General features: G+C 42.4%; 2 protein-coding genes across 2 annotated transcripts; both read right to left on the bottom strand.

The window, feature by feature from the left end:
* Nucleotides 1-954: 954 nt before the first annotated feature.
* gyg1b (glycogenin 1b) lies at nt 955-10262 on the bottom strand. Its single transcript, XM_030767615.1, has 7 exons — nt 10255-10262; nt 9272-9421; nt 8836-9010; nt 8097-8259; nt 3360-3486; nt 2058-2271; nt 955-1317 (listed from the first exon to the last, which is right to left on the bottom strand). The coding sequence occupies exons 1-7, from the start codon at nt 10260-10262 to the stop codon at nt 1171-1173; spliced, it is 984 nt and encodes a 327-aa protein (XP_030623475.1). The 3' UTR covers nt 955-1170.
* Nucleotides 10263-13340: 3078 nt separating this feature from the next.
* Nucleotides 13341-18538, bottom strand: cpb1 (carboxypeptidase B1 (tissue)). The gene is made up of 11 exons (XM_030769157.1): nt 18474-18538; nt 18155-18230; nt 17799-17923; nt 17234-17336; nt 17022-17123; nt 16323-16427; nt 15964-16074; nt 15698-15788; nt 15289-15491; nt 13864-13948; nt 13341-13660 (listed from the first exon to the last, which is right to left on the bottom strand). Exons 1-11 carry the CDS (start codon nt 18536-18538, stop codon nt 13473-13475), a joined length of 1254 nt encoding a protein of 417 aa, XP_030625017.1. The 3' UTR covers nt 13341-13472.
* Nucleotides 18539-18958: the final 420 nt, after the last annotated feature.

Genomic DNA, 18958 nt, shown 5'->3' with positions numbered 1-18958 from the left:
TCATACCTCTTAATGGTCATGTTCAGAAACAGTATATAAAGGGAAAATATTAGGTAAACTGTGCAGGAAAAAAAAAACAAAACACACCAAACAAAACATCATATTTTCACTAAACTTTATTTTGCAGGTGAAAGGGCACTGGTTCAGGCCTCACTGGGGTAAAAGAGGAACAGTTGTAATGTTAAAAAAAAAAGAAAGAAAGAAAGAAAGCCAACGGTTGAATTACAACAGAGGTGATGGGGACAGCATCAGCAGCCGTCCCATACGCAACAAACGCAACACTCTGTGCAACACAGTCAAGTGGCGACTGTTGACTTCCTCCTGGCATGTGTAATATGGAGTGAACCAGGTACTCAGGAGTAATTAAAGACATGAAAAACCATAACTTAGAAAAAGCATGAGATAGAGAGAGATTTAGTCAAGGACTCATAGCATTAAAGATTAATTGTAAACAGTAGCCAAGGCAGCAGGGTGTTTTTCAGAAAAAAAAAAGAAAGAAAGGCAAGCAAAAAGGCAGATTATCAGTTTGGTTGGACAGTTCATAAAAAATGTTCTTGGAAGGACATTCTCGGTATAATAATTTCTTTTTTTAAACTATTAAAAATAAAATCCAAGACATATGTGAAGAGGGATTTGCATTTATACATGTCTCTTCAACCGCCAGTGAGAGCATAATAAATGCAGTCTTGGAAGTCAGTGCTACTAAATATTGCCACCTCTGTTTAAACAAAGAGGAATTTGTTTCAGTAGAAAAAAAATGGCAAGTGTGCAACCATTTATGGCAAAAACAATAATAATTAAAGATGAAAAAAAAAAAAAAGCTCCCTTTATGGATCCATATCTGAGTTGGCCACCTTTCCATTCACATTGTGACAGGGAGATTTTTTTTTGACAAGAGGCAAGAAAGGTGTTGATGTTTGCTTGTTTCACAGTATATGAAAAGTCTTTAGAGAGAAAGAAAAAAAAAAACCCAAGGAAGAACGCTGAGGTGAACATACTGCACAGTCACAGTATTGCATAGTACTGAAAAGGAACCATTCAACCATTCATCTTACAAATATCGTCATATCCGTACATATCTACGTATGTGCTCTGCTTTCAAAACTCATCGTGTAAAACTGGAAGTGTACTGCTTTAATACTCATTTCTTTTCCCTCCCTTTCTCTCTCTTTATTTAAGAAAAGCATCAAGCTTCTTCTGGATGTTGTCAAAAGAGTCTATTCCCATGTAGTCAGCCTGGCCCTGCTCCCACTTCTGCTTCCGCTCCTCTGAGGACATAGGGGGAGGTGCAAGATGGGCGATCTGTGACAGCTCCTCCTGGTGAGGTGAGAAGGAGAAAACACAAAATGAAGATCAGCGGAGAAGACACACCAAAAACAGAGAGATAACATTGAAAACTGGCCCATCATCTGGTCCACGGATTGTGGCCATTTACATTTAATTGGTCAGAGTTCCATCTAAAAGAAAAATCACAGATGTTTTTGGCAATGAGCCAAATGCTTAAAGTTATACAATGTTCCTCTTAAGTCTAGTTGTTTTGTACAAATGTTTCATTTAATGCGTCGGATGGAGTGGGAGGTTTAGATGTCTCCGCAACACCAACAGTCTCCGCAACACCGCAACAGTGCAGAGTTTCCCCATTTCATTCTCAGTGACTCATATAACTGCATGTTTGTGCTAGCTTGTGCTAATCTTCAGCCCTAACTTCATCCAGCCCAGGGCCTCATCATTAGCAGTAAATTTGTCCTCTGCATTTAACCCATCCAACACACCAGTAGTGAACACACACCAGACGCGGGAGCAGTGGGCAGCCTCCTTGGTGAGCGCCCGGGGAGCATTGGGGTTAAGTGCCTTGCTCAAGGGCACACAGCCATGGATGTTGGGCCTGGGAATTGAACCGGCAACCCTCCAGTCACAAGCCCGGTTCTCTACCTTTTAGACCACGGCTGCCCATTATGTGTTGGATCACATATGTCAGTGGGGAAAATACCACAAACACACAATCCTGTGTGTTAATGGGACTACGATCACAACAGATCAGAGATTTGGTTGCTAACCTCACAGCCAGACAGAAAGGGTTGGTCTCCGTAGGCCGCTTGCAGCATGGGAACCACGGAGCTGCTGTACAGGGCCCACCACTGCAGTAGGAAGCTGGGATGGGAGGAAGCCTCATGGGTGTCCCCTCTCACACGCCGCTCTTTGGGGTCGTATGTGTAACTCCATGGCTTGGTCTGTCCCAGGAAGTGGACAACCTTGGCATTGGCACCATATCTAGAATAAAAGTTAGTGTTTTTTGAAACGTTGACTAACGATAAATAAATGCATACATACATACAATAATAATAGGAGGTCAAAGAGTAAACTGGTTGAGACATCTTTAATCACAGTCACGGATAACACACAGAATTATTTATCCTGCTGTTATTGCAAACTCGTATGGCATAATAAAACTTTCAGATTCAATGCTTCAGTGCTCTCAAGGCACTGGACAACAAACGCACGCGCTGCTCAAATCTGTGCCATAAAGGTTTAAATGGCATAACCACTGGCATTTGTGTTTGCTTAGTATGACAGCTGGGAATACACCTCCAGGGCATTATGGGACTCTCCAGTGCCAGCACTCAGAGTTCTCCATCCTGGTACCAAAAGCTCTCAGCAAGCAAATACATTCCATCCATTCATTCATTATTTGATACTGTTGCCAGGGGACACCATTAGCCTATTTTAACCTCACAGGCTGGTTACTCTCTAATGAGTCTACCTCTTGGATGGAGAGGCGAGAGAGAGAGAGAATGTGTGTATTCCACAGCCCCCCCCTCCTCCTCCCCCAACCCCATTTACACTGATGAGAGAGTAAATTCCCTTAAATAAGCTGTCTCTATTTTTGGTCACATGTTGTCAGCCCCATGAAACACCAAGACCAGTCTGGATACCTAGGTTCTCAGGGGGGCTCCTTTAGCTACCCAGAGTTTCGCTCTCTCTCTCTCTCTCTCTCTCTCTCTCTCTTTCTGTGTGGATGTAATCTGATGTCCCAGTATGTACCAACTTTCATGTGACCCCTGTCTATATCCCCTTACTGTACGCTCTTTAGGCTCTGGCGCAACATTTAAAGGGAAAGTTCACCTTTGTTGATATTTAGGCCCACTCTTTAACAATTGGCTCCTTGTAACTTGTTTTTATATTTGATGCGATGTCTCCTGGTAGCTTTACTTACAAGTTTTTTTGTTGTTTGCATTCTGAACGTTGATCCACACATGACTTCTGTAGGCTGACACAGCACAAATAGCTTTACATCTTAAATACCAAGATAGCTAGACACTGCTCACCCTACATGTATTGAGCAGTTGTCTGATGCTTACTGTTTAAAGGCTGGAAGGTAAGTGTAGATGGCTATGCTGCTCATGTTGTAGATGAAAGGAAGGTGCTTGGTGATGTCGGCCGTTGACCAGTTGCTGAAAAAGCCATTCAGAACTCCCTGGTCCCCTCCTGTAAAACACAAGGCACATAATTGGTCTCGAGCACTCAAACACTGGATCCATTTCACATTGCTGTACCAACTGTGAGTTCACATAGAATTAAGGAGGGATATCAAAGCATCATTGGCTATCACCAACGATAGACTGGGATTACTACAATTTACAAAAACTGTTAAGAGTTCAGTCACTTGACAGCCAAGACATGAACCATCAATCAGACTACACAGTTGCTCCAAATTTTAACTGAATAAGAACCATACAATCCTTTAAGTCCTTCAATCCAGTGTTGAGAACAAAGTCTTCCACAACCTGAGGACAAACCTAGAATAATCACACATGCTCTAGCCTGTCTCATTTCTGCATTTTCTTTTGTTTTGGTTTTTTAATTTGTGGTGTGTCTTCCCACAACAGGTGGATGAGTATCAGTTTCAGTGAGGCATGGAGAAGTGATAATGACAGTCAAATGATCTGCTCTTCTCAGCCCATAGAGCAATTAACACGAGCACACCCACAAGAATGTAACTCTTCAACCCACATCAATACCTCAAAGCACACCACACAGACATCATGAAAAATCAGAGCTGTCCACAGGGACGAGAATCCAAACTGACCCCATGTATTCTGCTATTGCAGCTATTATCCTTTGAAAGCTTGCAGTCATACTTGAATGCTATAAGGGGTATATTGCAATGCAGTAGCTTGTGTCCTCTTAAAATAGAACTTGCCTCTTATCCACTTGTTTTCAGTGATCAGTGTCAGTGCCAGCCCAAGGGAAATGCAATTAGAGGACAAGTTGTACGAGCAGGTGTACAAGAGTTGAAATAGTACAATGCTGTTTATGATATTGATGCCAACTGCTAATGTATTTCTGAAAATGGGTTATAACCCTTCTTTTCATCAACAAATATACAGTATATATACAGTACGAGTCAAAAGTTTGGACAAGAGGATTTCTTTATTTTTTACTATTTTCTACATTGTGCTTCGTTTGCAGTTTTTTTTGCTTACTACCTAACTCCATGTGTGTTATTTCATAGATTTGATGCCTTCAGCAGTGTTCTGCAATGTAGAAAATAAAAATAATAAAAATAAAGAAAACTCATTGAATTAGAAGGCGTGTCCAAACTTTTGACTGGTACTGTATACAAATATACATGGACATTTCAGGACCGATTTAATTATATGGTCTTCAACATAAAGTCTATAGCAGTGCCATACGGAAAAATCTGCAAAGCCCTTCACGTCTTGGAAAGGTCAGTTTGTGACTGAGCTTCTATTTTACAAACTGCATGCCTGCAGTGAACCAGGAGACAGTTGCTGGGGGGGGGGGGGGGGGGGGGCACATACAGTTTAGAGCAGCAGTAAGCGGCCTCACATGTAACATGGATAAGGTCATGCGTGTAACGGGCGCTATCCGTATTCCAATACCAGACCCAACAAGGGCCACGCCCGTCTCTGTTACATAAAACAACCTTAAAACTAAATCAAATCAATTCAACTCAACACGTCGCTTGACTGTTGAGGCTGAATCTGTGCTGTAAATATGGAGTGTCTTGCCAGTTTGTGGGAGGCGGCCCTAGCACTGGAACACACTGTGAAAAAGACACAATGTACAGAACATGTGCTGCCCTCCACTGCTGACAGAGAGACCCATGCTTTCTGCAGACAGCTGGCTTAACCTGTACTCAGACCCTGCAGTGAGTCAGGCTTGAGAAAGTATATTAATAACTAAGCCTGTGCAGGATCATGCTTTGAGCCTATCTGTCCCTGCTCTGTGAAACAGAAACACGGTATATTCTCTCTGCTCCCATCATGGTATCAGCTAAACTCCGTGTCTGTTTGACGTGGAATTTCTATAGCAATCTCCAGCCGGGGGGGGGGGGGGGGGGGGGGGGGCGTGTCTGGATAACACAGCTGTGCATGAACTCACATGTGTGACCATTCTCCAGCCAAGCGGAGACACCCTGTTGGCAGTTTCTTTATAGAAGCATGTGTAAACGCTTATACAATACAATAACTGCCTTTACAATATGGGAAGACTACTTAAGACTGCTGGTTTGAAGGCAGATCGCTCAGACGGAGAAAACAAGCCTGGTTAGACACACTCTGACAAGAATGAGTCCGGGACTCTCCGCTCACTAACATTACTGTTCTCCAAAATATCTAATGACATATCCAGGGGAAAGAAAAAAAAAAAAAAAAATCAGGAAGATATTAACTTTTGCCCTGAATGATCTATTTCTCTCTACCAAGAAGGGGGGGGGGTTATGTACACTGTTCAAGGAAATGAACAACACACATAGAGCAGGCATGCATCCTGCATGCCAGAGGAAAAAGAGTCCAGTCCCATTCAGAGGCTAAGCCTCTGACACTTGTCAACCCACAGATAAACATTAATCATAATGCACAAGCAAGGTGCTGCACTCAGAGGTCACATGTTCTGAGGGTGGGGGGGTGGGGTTCCAAAACCCCTGATTTGCTATAGTTTAAAATAGGCATGCCATCACCAAAGCAGATAGCAGAAAACAAACTCCCTTAAGGCCTTCCTCATGCGCAGGGCTCCAAAAACATTGGGAGAGCCATTGAGTGTTCATTTTGAGGGGATGAGCCGAGCTCTGGAGGAATGCACACTCCCAGGCTCTGGTTTATCTTGGCCGTGGATGAGAGAGGGGACATGCGTGTCCGTGTTGCCTCCAGACAAATCCACACAGCAAATAAAAGGGGGAAATGGAAAGATGCCCTTCTCTCCTCCTGCCCCTTTTTGGACCTCTGAGATTTAACTGCTTCATATAGTTGATTCCCAACAAATAGACTGCAATAAGTCATAACTAATATATTGTTGTCTGAAGGAAAGGTAAGCCCCATGTGATTGTATCTATACTTAACAGAAGAGGGTACCATCCAGTTCAGCCAAAGAAAATGTCCAAGGTCATGCAGAGGTTAGGCCTGAACAGGGGAAAATGGTGTGTCACACTGCTCTAGCAATTAGCATGCTATTTGATCATTTAAATGTCATTCAAACCGGAGAGAGATCTACAGTTGGTTAAGGTTCTTGCCACCCTCACAGTAACATTGTATAAAAATAGCTCAACCCAATATCCCTCTATAAGCCCAACACAAAACCCCTAACGCCCACAAGATAAAATGTGAAGCAAAGCCACTCATTAGCACAAGCGTTGAATAGCCATCTGATGCACGGTAAACACAAAGCAATGATGAGCCACAGTTTCTTGAAAAGCTTCCAGACTCCATGATGTGAGCAGTCACATTTAATTTCCAATATAATCCCAGACCTCAAAGACTACCCTCTCCATCTAGCACACTAATTGCTTCCTAGATGGTCTTGCTGAAACTTTAAGCCAAAAATACAAGAATGGATCCATTGTCTCTCATTCCATTGAATGCAGGTTGGAGCTTTAACATCAACAATACATTATTATACATACGCATCACATTCATTTCATCAAAACCCCATAAAATTTTCCTCGGTATGACATCCGATCAGAAGCATTACACTGGATGACTGATCTAATCTAGTTTATTGCTCCAGTTTATTTGGCTAAAAACACACTTCCTTTTGGTACAGTGCTACGGCATGGAAAAATGTCATGTTACAAATAACTCACTCAAAATGTGACTTTACCGAAAAAAACAGGCCTTAGCCCCTAAAACATGGTAGGGAAAAAAAATTGTAATGTCATGAAAGACCTTTTTGTTTGCTGTTTGCAGACAGAACCTGTGCCAAATTCCTCATGCTGAGTTTGTGAACGTTTTGGGGAGCTGCTGCTACGTCGTCAGCTGTGTTGTGCAACGCTCGCGGGTAGAGTGACATATGTTTTGCTTGAGGTGTTTGATAGAGTGAATGAGGTAGGACGGTTTAATTATACTCGTCCACATTAGCTAAGGGGTGGGGAGATGGGTGTTGGGAATGCAGTTTATTTACAAAGATGTTGAGTAAGCCACAGGAGAGGGGCGGTAGGTGTCCATGGTAAAATCAAGCCTTGTCAAATGCACCCCACCCATCAGAGTCAAGCATGAATAACACTGAGTGGCACAGAGCACTGTTTATCAAATAAGCTTGTTTAGCACGTTACCTAAAAGGAAGGCCAATCTGCAGAATATTAACCCTCGCATACAGACAACTATCATGGATTAGTCTGGGGAAAAAAAAAAACAAACCTGGATGCTTTGATTTAGACTAAAACAGGATCGTATTCCAAGCAAGTGCATTTAAAACGCGGTTAACAATCTGCATCACAGGGCGTCCCAATTCATAGTGGCTCAGCTTCCCCCGCCCCTGGGTACACATTGACTTGGTGTGTTTGTGCAGTGCTGTCCAGGCATACACTGCCTGTTTTAAATAGCCAAAAAGATTTTGCCTAATACCAACAGCTGCATCACAGATATGTCCAGGGTGTCTATCAAAATATGTGGTCTACCATAGCCATAAATTGCGATGGCATAAAATAAACAAGACAGCTTGTTCAAACTGTAAAAACCAATGGCATGTGAAAATGGTCAAAACCAAAAAAGTAAACACAATAACACAGGAGCGGACTCACTCAAGCATGTGCACACGCAGGCACACACACCCACTCACGCACACGCACGCAGACTTGCCATCAAAGCTGCCGTGCTCTGTACAGTACTGAAGGAGTTTGCCGTAGGTCTCGTTGGAGGGGCGGAACACAAAGACTCCAGAGTTGAAGCAGTCAGGCCAGCCAGGGTCTGGTGCTGCAGAGAGCTCCTCTCTGTCAAACAGCTCATCAATGTTTGATAGCACCTAGAGGAGACAGCAGTGCTACATCAATGCACAGAGAAAGACTGACTATCAAATACAGAAAAAAAAAAAAGTTCACACCCTTTCACCAAACAGGATCTGACCAGGGCAAACTTGTCACTGATTATTTCATTGCATTTATTCACTGCACGTGTACATGTGTTTGGAAAATAAAGACTGAGGAAGATTTCATTCTAAGCTTCATTCTAGGAGTGTCTAATGCTTAGCAATCCCACAAAGGGACTAAAAATTATTAGTCTTACAGGCAAAAGGAAACATAAATAAATAAATAAATAAATAAATAAATAAATAAAATATATATATATTTATGGAACCCTTTACTTCTCACTGGTCACGTCCTACGTCCTTGAAGTCAGACACATACCCTTGAGAAGTTGTCAGCGAATGAACAACATGCAAGTCTCAAATGAATCACATACGGCACCATAAACACTTCTAGTAGAATTCCATGCAGGTCCTGACAAAACCCCCTATGACTTCTCCTCCAACCACTCGGCTGGGAGTTAACCCAACTTCAAACGACCGTGAATGGGGCTCTGTGGCCCGTGGCCTTCTCACCAGTGTGTCTGCGTCCATGAACACACATTTGGAGTAGTGCGTGAGGGTCCAACAGTGGAGCTTCGTGAAGGTGACGCCCAGATCGGGCCTCTTCATCATGGCCAGATGTGCTGTGTCGCCACTGTCCAGCACATCCACCAGTCTAACCTCATCATAGATCTGACGAAGGACCTCCCTGAGGCACGAGGAGAGGATTAAGTCAAACTCAACCGATCACCCTCTCACAACACAATTTTAAACACCTATTTTCTGTGTGAAATATATCTAAATAAACATTTTATGGGACTGTGGTTTTGGACTGCAATGTTATCTTACGACATGCCTGGCTGCGTAGGTATGTTAGCTAATTGTTCTGAGACTCTAATCGTACAACAACTTTGAAAATGGGTGTGGTGTGTTCTACAAGACATTCAGACATACACTCAATGAACTTTACCTGGATGGATCTGACACGTGGGGTCCAACGAGTGCAACCAGCTTTCTGGATGTCTTATGGTTCTTAAGGGACTTTCCCAGCACCATCGCCCCTTTGGCGTAGTTATCATTTGTGGCCAAGGTGACAAATGCCTGGTCTGAAGAACAAGAACTCCATTATTACAAATGACAAGCAATCTATGGTTAATCAATTCAATCCAACCCTCCAAGCAACAGTTAAGACTTCCAATTGCTCCAATTACTCTTCGAGAACAAGATGCTTTTGTTTAGCCTTCCAAAAAGTTCCACTATGTGCCCATGAGTCAAATAAATGAAAACGTGCAGTCTAGAGAGGGTTTTCCAAGAACATACTAGAACCCAGTTCATCTTAAAGCACGACAAATGCTGAATGTGTTGTTACATCCATCAGATACAGCACAATACTAGTGATTTAGCAAGTTCAGTTAAAGGCATCATGTGACACTGACAGCTGTGTGATGACAGAACTCCTCAAAGCGATACATCCGTTGACATAGTCATATTGTCCAGTTCACATTTAGGCACTGGAGTAACATCATAAGGATGTTAATTAGTGTGATGTAATCCATTTCACATGCTGAGGGAATAGTATTATAAATAAACTGAAATATTCACACACCATCCTGAATGCACAGAGAGTATGACTTTTGGCACTTAGGAAGACAATCTGAACCTAAGCAGTCTCACTGAGGTTCTACTTTTTCAGTATTACCACCAGCTCTTACCCATACTTTTTCCAAGGTGAATTTTTAGTTTTTACACGTGACAATGTGCACTCACATAAACTACATTTTATTAGTTTATGTCAAAGGTGAACGATAATACAGTCATGCAATTCACAGCAAACCAAAGTTCTGGGGGTAAGAAAAAAGACAAACAATAACTTGTATACCAAGCTACTCCATTTTGAGATGTTTGGGGAGCTGGGCAGAGAAAATGGACACACCCACCCTCCATGTAGCCTACCTCGACATTCACCAACTGGACAGTAAAAGTTGACTTGATCACATTTTATTAACTATTTGAGAGCAAGCAACAGAGTAGAGTGCTTCTTTGTAGCAAACTACATAAGTTTCTTTTTTTTCTTCAGTTCTTTTCATACAAGTGTTAATAAGAACGTGCAGTTCCTATTACGTAATCAGGCGAACACACCCCCTCGTGGGTATCAACTCATAAATCCGGTACCCTACAAGCAAAATTATTTATACACTTATATATATATATATATTTTCTTATTAAGAAAGAAAGTGGCAACACAAGCACATTCATCAACAGCACTGGCTGTCGCAAGTTAACTTAAGCTACAACATAGGATTTTACTAGCCATCGAAAAATGTCGAAAGGCAGCAACATCACCACACACTCAGAGTAAGACAGCAGAGACATCCCAAAATGATGAATAAAAAGATATGGAACATACTGTCCGTAAATCCAATGTGGTAAGTTCTGAACTCGCTTAGTTACGTGTACGTGCGACACTGCGTTGCTTGCTGCGACTGTGGTAAAACATTTCCGCTTCGAGTAAACCATCGATAATAAAAGACTACTTTCAGGACGTTTCTGAATAAATATGTGAACGTCTCAACGTTACAGAGATTCAAATACGATATACTACATGGAAAGATCATTTCTTCTGCAATGTGTGGCATTTCAAGATGCTGGGTGAAATATTAACCTGTACTTCCTCAAGTAGACACGCCACTTCATACATTGACAATTAATGAATATTGAACAATTTAGGACAGTAGAATAGCATGGTTAAAAATACAGCTCATCTTAGTGCAAGTTACAGGTTGCAACCAGCGACTGCTAAAACTGACAATTAGTCGTTCATGCCCAGCTACGAATAAATGTGAAGGAATGTATCTTTACAGCTTTCGCTGTTAGGGACAAATTAGCAACATTGTCACGTACCTGCCATGCTTGATTTTAAGTCAAAGCTACTTGGTAGCTTGGACTCCAGAATACGGCAGCTTTTAGCTTCAGAGAGACCAGAAGTTTATCCAGGTGGTGCATTTATACGACCATGGTCGCCGGCAATATATACGAATGGTCACGTGACAACACGGGCTTCCACGCGCACACACCCACTGCTGCACGCACGCACTGCAGAGGCTCGCAGAGAGACTGTATCAGCGTTGCCTAGATACAGTGCATGCTCAATTCCTCTTTTTCTGACATGGTAGTTTTTGTGGATTACATAATTGAAATCTTATAAGTGCAGCAAGGGAGGTGAGATTCCATCTGATTTGCAAAACAATTTAGAGTATTTAGTTTACAGGAGAATACTACCTTTGCAAATTTTCCGCATAAGTAACTGCGCATCAATCGCAAAAACACCCAATCGATATAGGCCTTGCTATTGGAGTTAAGTCTGATCATCGTACCACTGTAGTCCACTGCCAGTCTACAGCTAATATTTTAACGGCTGTCTATACGTATAGGAATAGGTGCCTGTACATACAGGAAACCTGAGACACAGAAGAGCTGTTTTTGTACTGAGACGCCACGTCGACAGTCATGTATGGCATTTGCTTGCCCTTAGACTGTGACCCACTGCACTTTCTAAAGTCTTTTAGCCTTGAATGATCATATTTCTGATCTGAGTTTGTATGGAATGGTTTGCGCAAGACAAAAAAAAAAAAAAATCAGGGAAATTCTGAGAGAAATTTCATGGTCCCTGTGTAATGGACCCATAGGCACGAGCGACATCTAGTGGCAAGTAATGTGTCTTACGAACAATGGTGTAGGGGGGTAGGAGTAGTTTGGTACGCCACATTGCGTAACAGTGGCTTATGGCTATGTGGGTTAACTCTAGTGTATGGTTGTGTTAAGTGTTGTTATACATATTTTGTGTTACAGTCATAGGCATACTTTTTTACGACCGACAAGAATATCTCCCACTAAAATATGGAAAACACGCCTTAAAATTGCAAAACTATTTTAGGCATGTAGGTGAATGTTTGTTTGGGATAATGCATCCAATATATTCAATATATCAGACAAACTTTCATCAAGTTGCAATTCACATGGCATTTACATAGATTGCACTCTCAAACAATTTGTTCATCCATGTATTTGTAGGGAGGAGAATCCAGACACTGAGATTCTCTCATTTGAGTCTGATTAGTATGCATGATCATACTGTATTGTGCAGTGCATGGTCTGTGGACTCTCATGTTGCCTGCATGCTTGGCAGGGTAACAGTGCAGCCATGGAATCAGTATGGTATGACCATCACGTACTGTGCAGTTGCCCGCAATTCTTTGGGTCAGCCCGCCCCTCCCACACACACACACAAAAATGCACACGCGCACGAGCACACACGCACACACGCACACACACACACACACACACACACACACACATACATACACACACTGGAACTCAGCCAAGACACAAGAGGGGGCAATTACAGTGAGCCACAATGAATCATGAGTTGTCCCACTCCTTTTCCCATTCCAGCAGAAAAAGAAGCTATTAGAAAGGAAATGCTTCCTGCTCTATCTTTCCCAGACGCTGTCTCCCTGCTTCCCACAGATATTTAACAGTAAATCCTTCTTTTTTAGAGCGATTAGAACAAGAATGTCTAAATAGAGTAGATTAGTTTGATCAGGGAACACTAATCCATGCACTTGGCTTGTGTTCAATGCTTTCTGTGGGATTAGGTTGTTTGGGGAAGTCCTGATGTTTTAAAGCAGAATTTAGATCATAATAGTGAACATTTACATTTATACCAGACAACTGACTGCGAAATAGTGTTTCCTTTTTTCAGTGATTGTAACACGCTGTAACTGAAGGATCCACGTGCATGGCCGATTGACATATGCCTTTAAACATCCTACTATTACAAGTATTTGTGTTTTTCATGTGTTTTCATCCATGCCACAGTTCCACTGCCATGAATACATTGACTCCCATGAATAATTTGGAGTGTTCAGTCTATTTGGACTAAATGGTCCAACAACAAATAAACGATTCAGCACTCAATGATTCAGCAAATGAGTTCACTCAGGATACATCATTTGCTTTTGTTTTTGTTTTTGTCTTTTTTATTTTATTGTTTCTGATCCCGGTACTGAATTATACAGAATATTGGGTGTTGAAAGAGGAGAGGCTGAAGATGTCTCCTACGTGTGAGTAGACAATATGACAGCTATGTCCGTCTCTGTTTGTCTTTTTTTTCAATACAGGTTCTTCTGCACGTGGGCAGCGATGTACTTGACGGCCAGCATGGTCTCCTGACAGGTAGGCTTGATCTGAGACTCAGGCAGCAGGAAACCATAGCGACCAGTGTCACGTAGCTCAAAGGTATAGGAGTACTTCACCCCCAAATCATAGGCCCAGTCATCAGATCCACCTGCAGCAGGGTCTATAACAGACAAAGAAACAAGAGTCATAAATTTTGCTTGGGAGGACAACATTTAAACACAAGTTACCATCAACACTATGATATGGCCAAAAATAGCTATTCTATGTATGTAGAACACTGTCAATAGATAGTGTGCGAGATAAGTGAGGTTAAATTCATGTTGGGTAATAGAGGTTGTGCTATGTAATGGGTTGTATACTCACAGATGGTAGCAGCTCCAGGACCACTGGTGTAACGAGTGTTATAGAGGGAACGAAGAGCGCTAGCAGCTCCCTCTGCCACACTCAGCTGAGAGACACAAAGAAATAGAGTGAGATATAGAGGGATGGAAAGACAATGTCTGAAAGTATAAGCGGAGACGCAAACAGACAGACAGCATCAAATAAAGAGAAGCCCTGCGACCGCATGAAACAGGATGAGACGTTGTGAGACAGAATCAGACTGAGAGGAAGTGGGTAAGATAATGAGAGACAGACACATTGAGAGATAGACAAAAATAGATCTCAAATCATCGAAAAATAACAAACGAGAGATAAACATTCGCAAGGGATGAAATTGCAATGAGAGGCAATCAGACAAACATCATATTGGTGACATCATACTTAAAAAAAAGTGAATTATTAGGATTAGTCAAAAAACACACGTAAAGACATAAAGGCTATGCCAAAGCAATATGGATAAAGACATAAAGTGCAATGAAAAGAAGGAGGGGGAAAAGCACAAGCACAGATTTAACTGAATTGCAAATGACAAAGAGCTGCAGGGATGCGCTAACACTTCCATAACCCTGACAGAACAATGATATCAAACGTCCGCGTGTTTTATTTTGAGAGCGGGGAGATGCAGAGAGGAGGCGAGAGGTACAGTGCGAAAGTGAGCTCAGGGAGACAGAGGCGAGGGAGAAGTGTGAACTGCGGCCGTGTGTGAGCTGAGACCAGGGTGTGAGTGAGAGGTCCAGGCATTGGAACACCCCTGTGTGAATGTAAATGCAGACTACAAGGAACACTCTGCCATATGGGTAATATCAGCAAGGCTGGGAGTGTACAATGGAAGAGGCTTTGTAATGGCAATGTAGCAGTGGTGATAGAAACAGTTTGTATAAATAAATGTTGCTATAGGAAGAGCTGGGGGTAGGGGGGGGGGTGTTCCGTTGCGTAAATCTTTTATTAAAATGCCTCTGCTTCTATAATGTATCTAATAATACTCTGTCAGGCCTAGCTTTGGAGCTCGTCAGCTGTTTCATACATCACTGTAAAAAAGAACTCAACTTTTCAACTCATCACCAGGCCCCTGATAAGCTGAGTTAGTTTTTCTCTGTTGCGGCAGCAACCGATGGCTGCGGAGAAGGCTTAGGAACACCACCTCATAGGATCCTTTTCCTCTGGGTTTATTAACTAATGGGTTTTTTAAAGTATGTGTACTGCTGTGGATCCCTTTGAAACAGTGTTTTATGTCACTGTGAATACACATGAGAGTAAAAGTGTATGTTAAGTTTGACTAAGAACAAACATTTTTTTTTTATTGAGTTTGCATGCATATATGCATGTGCATGAATGTGTCATGTATTAGTATGTGTGTGTGTGTGTGTGTGAGAGAGAGAGAGAGAGAGAGAAAGAGGGTGCACATACCAGCTCGGAGTGGTCTTTACACAGGTTGTAGGTGTAAGAGTAGGGGAAGAGCAGAAGCTGGGAGTAGGAGTGGATGGTGAGGTAGGCCTTGATGGTGGCCTTGTTCTTGCGGATGAAGTCAGCCACAGCTTTGACCTCTACCTCAGACTCAGGGCTGCTCCCACAGTATGTGTCACTGCAGGGGTTGCTGGAAGCTCCCAAGGCTGAGTGTTAGAAATCAAACAAAATGCAGTGAGATGAAAGCGTTCCACGACAGAGAGAACATTCTGCTCCCTGACCAACCTGATGTGTGTAAATACTATATAAGTTCCCCTACGTATTGCTGCCAGTCACAACTGACTTGACTCTGCTGATGTCAGTCAGATGTAATCATCTGACTCTATGCACACACACCAGACTCAATACTCACTGCACCAGCCAGCATCAAAGTTCCTGTTGGGGTCAGCACCGATGCAACTGGTACCAGCTCTCCTGGAGCGGGTCTTTCTCCACAATCTGTCCTGTATATTCAGTAGAGAGATTTGAAATGAGACTTGATGAGTATCATTTGTAAACTCACGGCCATACTTAAGGCTCCTTCAGAATCCCGATTAACTGAAGTCTAATTGAACTGTTTACGTGTCCTGAACTAAACAAACCGATTAAAAAAAAGAACAGTTTGATTTGACCACCTACGGTTGTAAAGGTGTGCACGTAGCCATCAACATTGATCACTGGCAGAACATACACGTCCATCTGGTCCAAAAGACTGGTCATTTGGGAGTCTGCGCCGTAGGTAGACACAGCCTAATTCACCAAAGTTCAGAGGTTAGTATAGGAGATACTGATCACTTGACGATGAAACCCTTTTTTGAAGACAAATTTATGCAAGCTTTGCAAGATTCCTCTGCAAGTATAAGGAGCATGATCTATTAAAAATATCAATATCTGATTAATATGTTAATAGCGACTGTTTATCTTGCATCATGGAAAAGTCTGGCGCTTGTTGATAAAATACAGTTTGCATATATCTGCAAGGCCCATTTAGTATTCACCTCTTTAATGAACCACTGGCAGAAAGCTGGGGAGACCCACTCTCTGGCATGGATACCACAATCAAGGAAGATAGCAGGCTTGGTGGTGCTGGTCTTCTTACCGATCTGTGGAAGAGGAACACCGACTCTTTATCTAACATGAAAATTACTGTATGTAATCTTTTTATTATCAGATTTACAATCAAGCCAAATGGTATTTCACTTTGGCAAATTCTGCAGTTTTGGCCAGTTTTTGGTCAATAATCCACTGGTTGGACAAATATAGTTTTTAGAGGTATATTGCTCGTGTTTTTGTACCCTTTGTACGTATTGTGGGTGAAACAAACTTCCACTGGGCAAGTGTTAATGTAATATATTCAATTACATACAGGTTGTGAAACAATTTTCACACAAACAGTCATATACAACGAAACATGTTTTTCCTTATTTGATGAGTCACTGAGTATCTCAAAAACAGGTACATGTTCAGGCTTATTCAGCAAATTTTAACAAAGAATATGCCAAATTGTTAAAGGTACCCTTTTTCTGCACTGAATACTTTTGCTTTTACAAAGTGCAGCCAATGGTTTGTCTGTTAACACAGTCAGAACCATGGCATACATTAAACAGTTTTGTGCAGTTATACCCTTATTGGTTTCTAGCAGATGTGGTTGGTCAGCTGAGTGTTTCATAATGTGTAAACCCACAGCTGTTCATTACCTTGAGGAGCTCAATGGAACGTCCCTCAAAGCTGGTGCCTATCACTTGTTTGCTGACCAGTGCAGCGTTGGTAGAAGCCATAGTGGACATCCAAGCCTGGATCTGTAGGAGAGAGGTGTTAACACATGACACGATAAGGAGAATGACTGATGATGAGAGGTGAGGGGGGAGATAACAGTGGTATAAAATCCATCACCCCCCCTCCTCCTTACTGTTTCCAAACTGTTGTATTTCTCATAAGAGTGGGCCCTGGGGGAAATCCCGTTGTTGTCTCTCTGTCCATCCACAGCAGTCTGCAGGTCACCAATCAAAACCCTTCAGGAAGACATGACACCTGTTACAGAGGCCCACAACAACTTCTGAAAACTGGTAACATGACTCTGGGCACTGTAAAACTGCTGTACATCAGCTTCAGAGCTGTCCTATCAAAATATTCCACACCACCTTAACACATCTTTTTCTCTGTTCTTCACCAGTATAGAGATCTGTCTAAATGTCCTTTTTCTATGAGTGTTACTTCATTCTTTCCCACCCTTAGAGGAGACATATAGTGCATATTCACACTGCCTTCACAGAACAGAGTTCCTGCTGTCCCAAATATCCCCTATGAGAAAATTACAGTCTCCTGGAATTTATAATGGATTTTCCAACATCTCTATTTGGATCTGGACCACACTCCTATGCTTTCTATGCCTTCTCTACGGTGGTCAGGAATTGACCAATGTGTATGTTCACTAATGGTTTTATATTAAGTGACTGGTTCGCTTGGACTCGTACTTGTGTTCCATGCCACTCTGCTGAAGCATGGTGAAGACCATGGCCGCATGAGGGGCAGAGATGTGAATATCAACATCAATATCAATAGTCACCAGCTCAGGGCTATCGGGCTTCCAGAAATCCACCTGCAGAGGACGCCAAAGATACACAGTTAGTGTGCGTGTGAGCCACAGCTTCATATGCCAGTGCGTTCTATCTTGATCAGTGCTGCACTTTTAGCATGGTCATACGCAAACATGCCTGATTTGAGCTCAAATCGCGTGTGTTAGCACGGGGCTAGGACAACGTGTGGTGTGTTAAGACACGGGAGTTGCTGTATTTGAGCTTGGCCCATTCTGTTGGACTGAGAACTTTACCTTGATACTTTCACTCAGTGTCTTGATGACCTGGACATGCTCATCAACCACAGGCTTCAGACGGAGGACAAGCTCCCTGTGGGCCAGAGAGAGAAAGAGAGAGAGAGAGAGAGGGAAAGAGAGATGATGGGACATTGTCACCCCATATAGTTTTTGGGACTCAGTGCAACGACGATTTAAAATAATGAAGGCACACACACACACACACACACACACACACACACAGGCATGAGCACACTTCCAACACACACACACACACACACACACACACACACACACACACAAATACACGTACATACACACACGCGCATGATTTTACCCGTCATATCTTGTCACCTCGGACAGAGCGACAGCCACCAATCCCAAGAGCAGAAGGACCTTCATGTTTGCAATGTGGTCTGTAGTTCTTCTTCTTCTCCATTTATAACCCCTGGCTTCATCCATGTCATCCAATCAACGTGGGTCTCCAAGTCTAAAACACTGCACGTGTTGTGTGGACCTGGCTTAACCACTGCGCCAGATATTTTTAGGTTGCATTTCGGCATCAGAAAAGCTGCTGATTTCAATATGCGTGGTCTTTCTCTCAATGATTAACATGAAGGTAGACACGTCTACAGACATTTGGGTTGGGAGCCTTGAGTCAAGGCTGTGTGTTTTGTGAAGCCCTGAGGCAGACAGATACCGCATATAGCACCACTTTAAATTTGTCCAGTGTTTTTCAGTCCATATCTACATTACAACATTATCCAGTGACTTGGCCTTTATATATGCGCTGACCCACTTAATTCAAGTCAGTTACTGATT

The sequence above is a fragment of the Chanos chanos genome, chromosome 3 (assembly GCF_902362185.1).
Source record: "Chanos chanos chromosome 3, fChaCha1.1, whole genome shotgun sequence".
NCBI lineage: Eukaryota > Metazoa > Chordata > Actinopteri > Gonorynchiformes > Chanidae > Chanos > Chanos chanos.
This window is presented reverse-complemented; position numbering and strand designations above follow the sequence as displayed.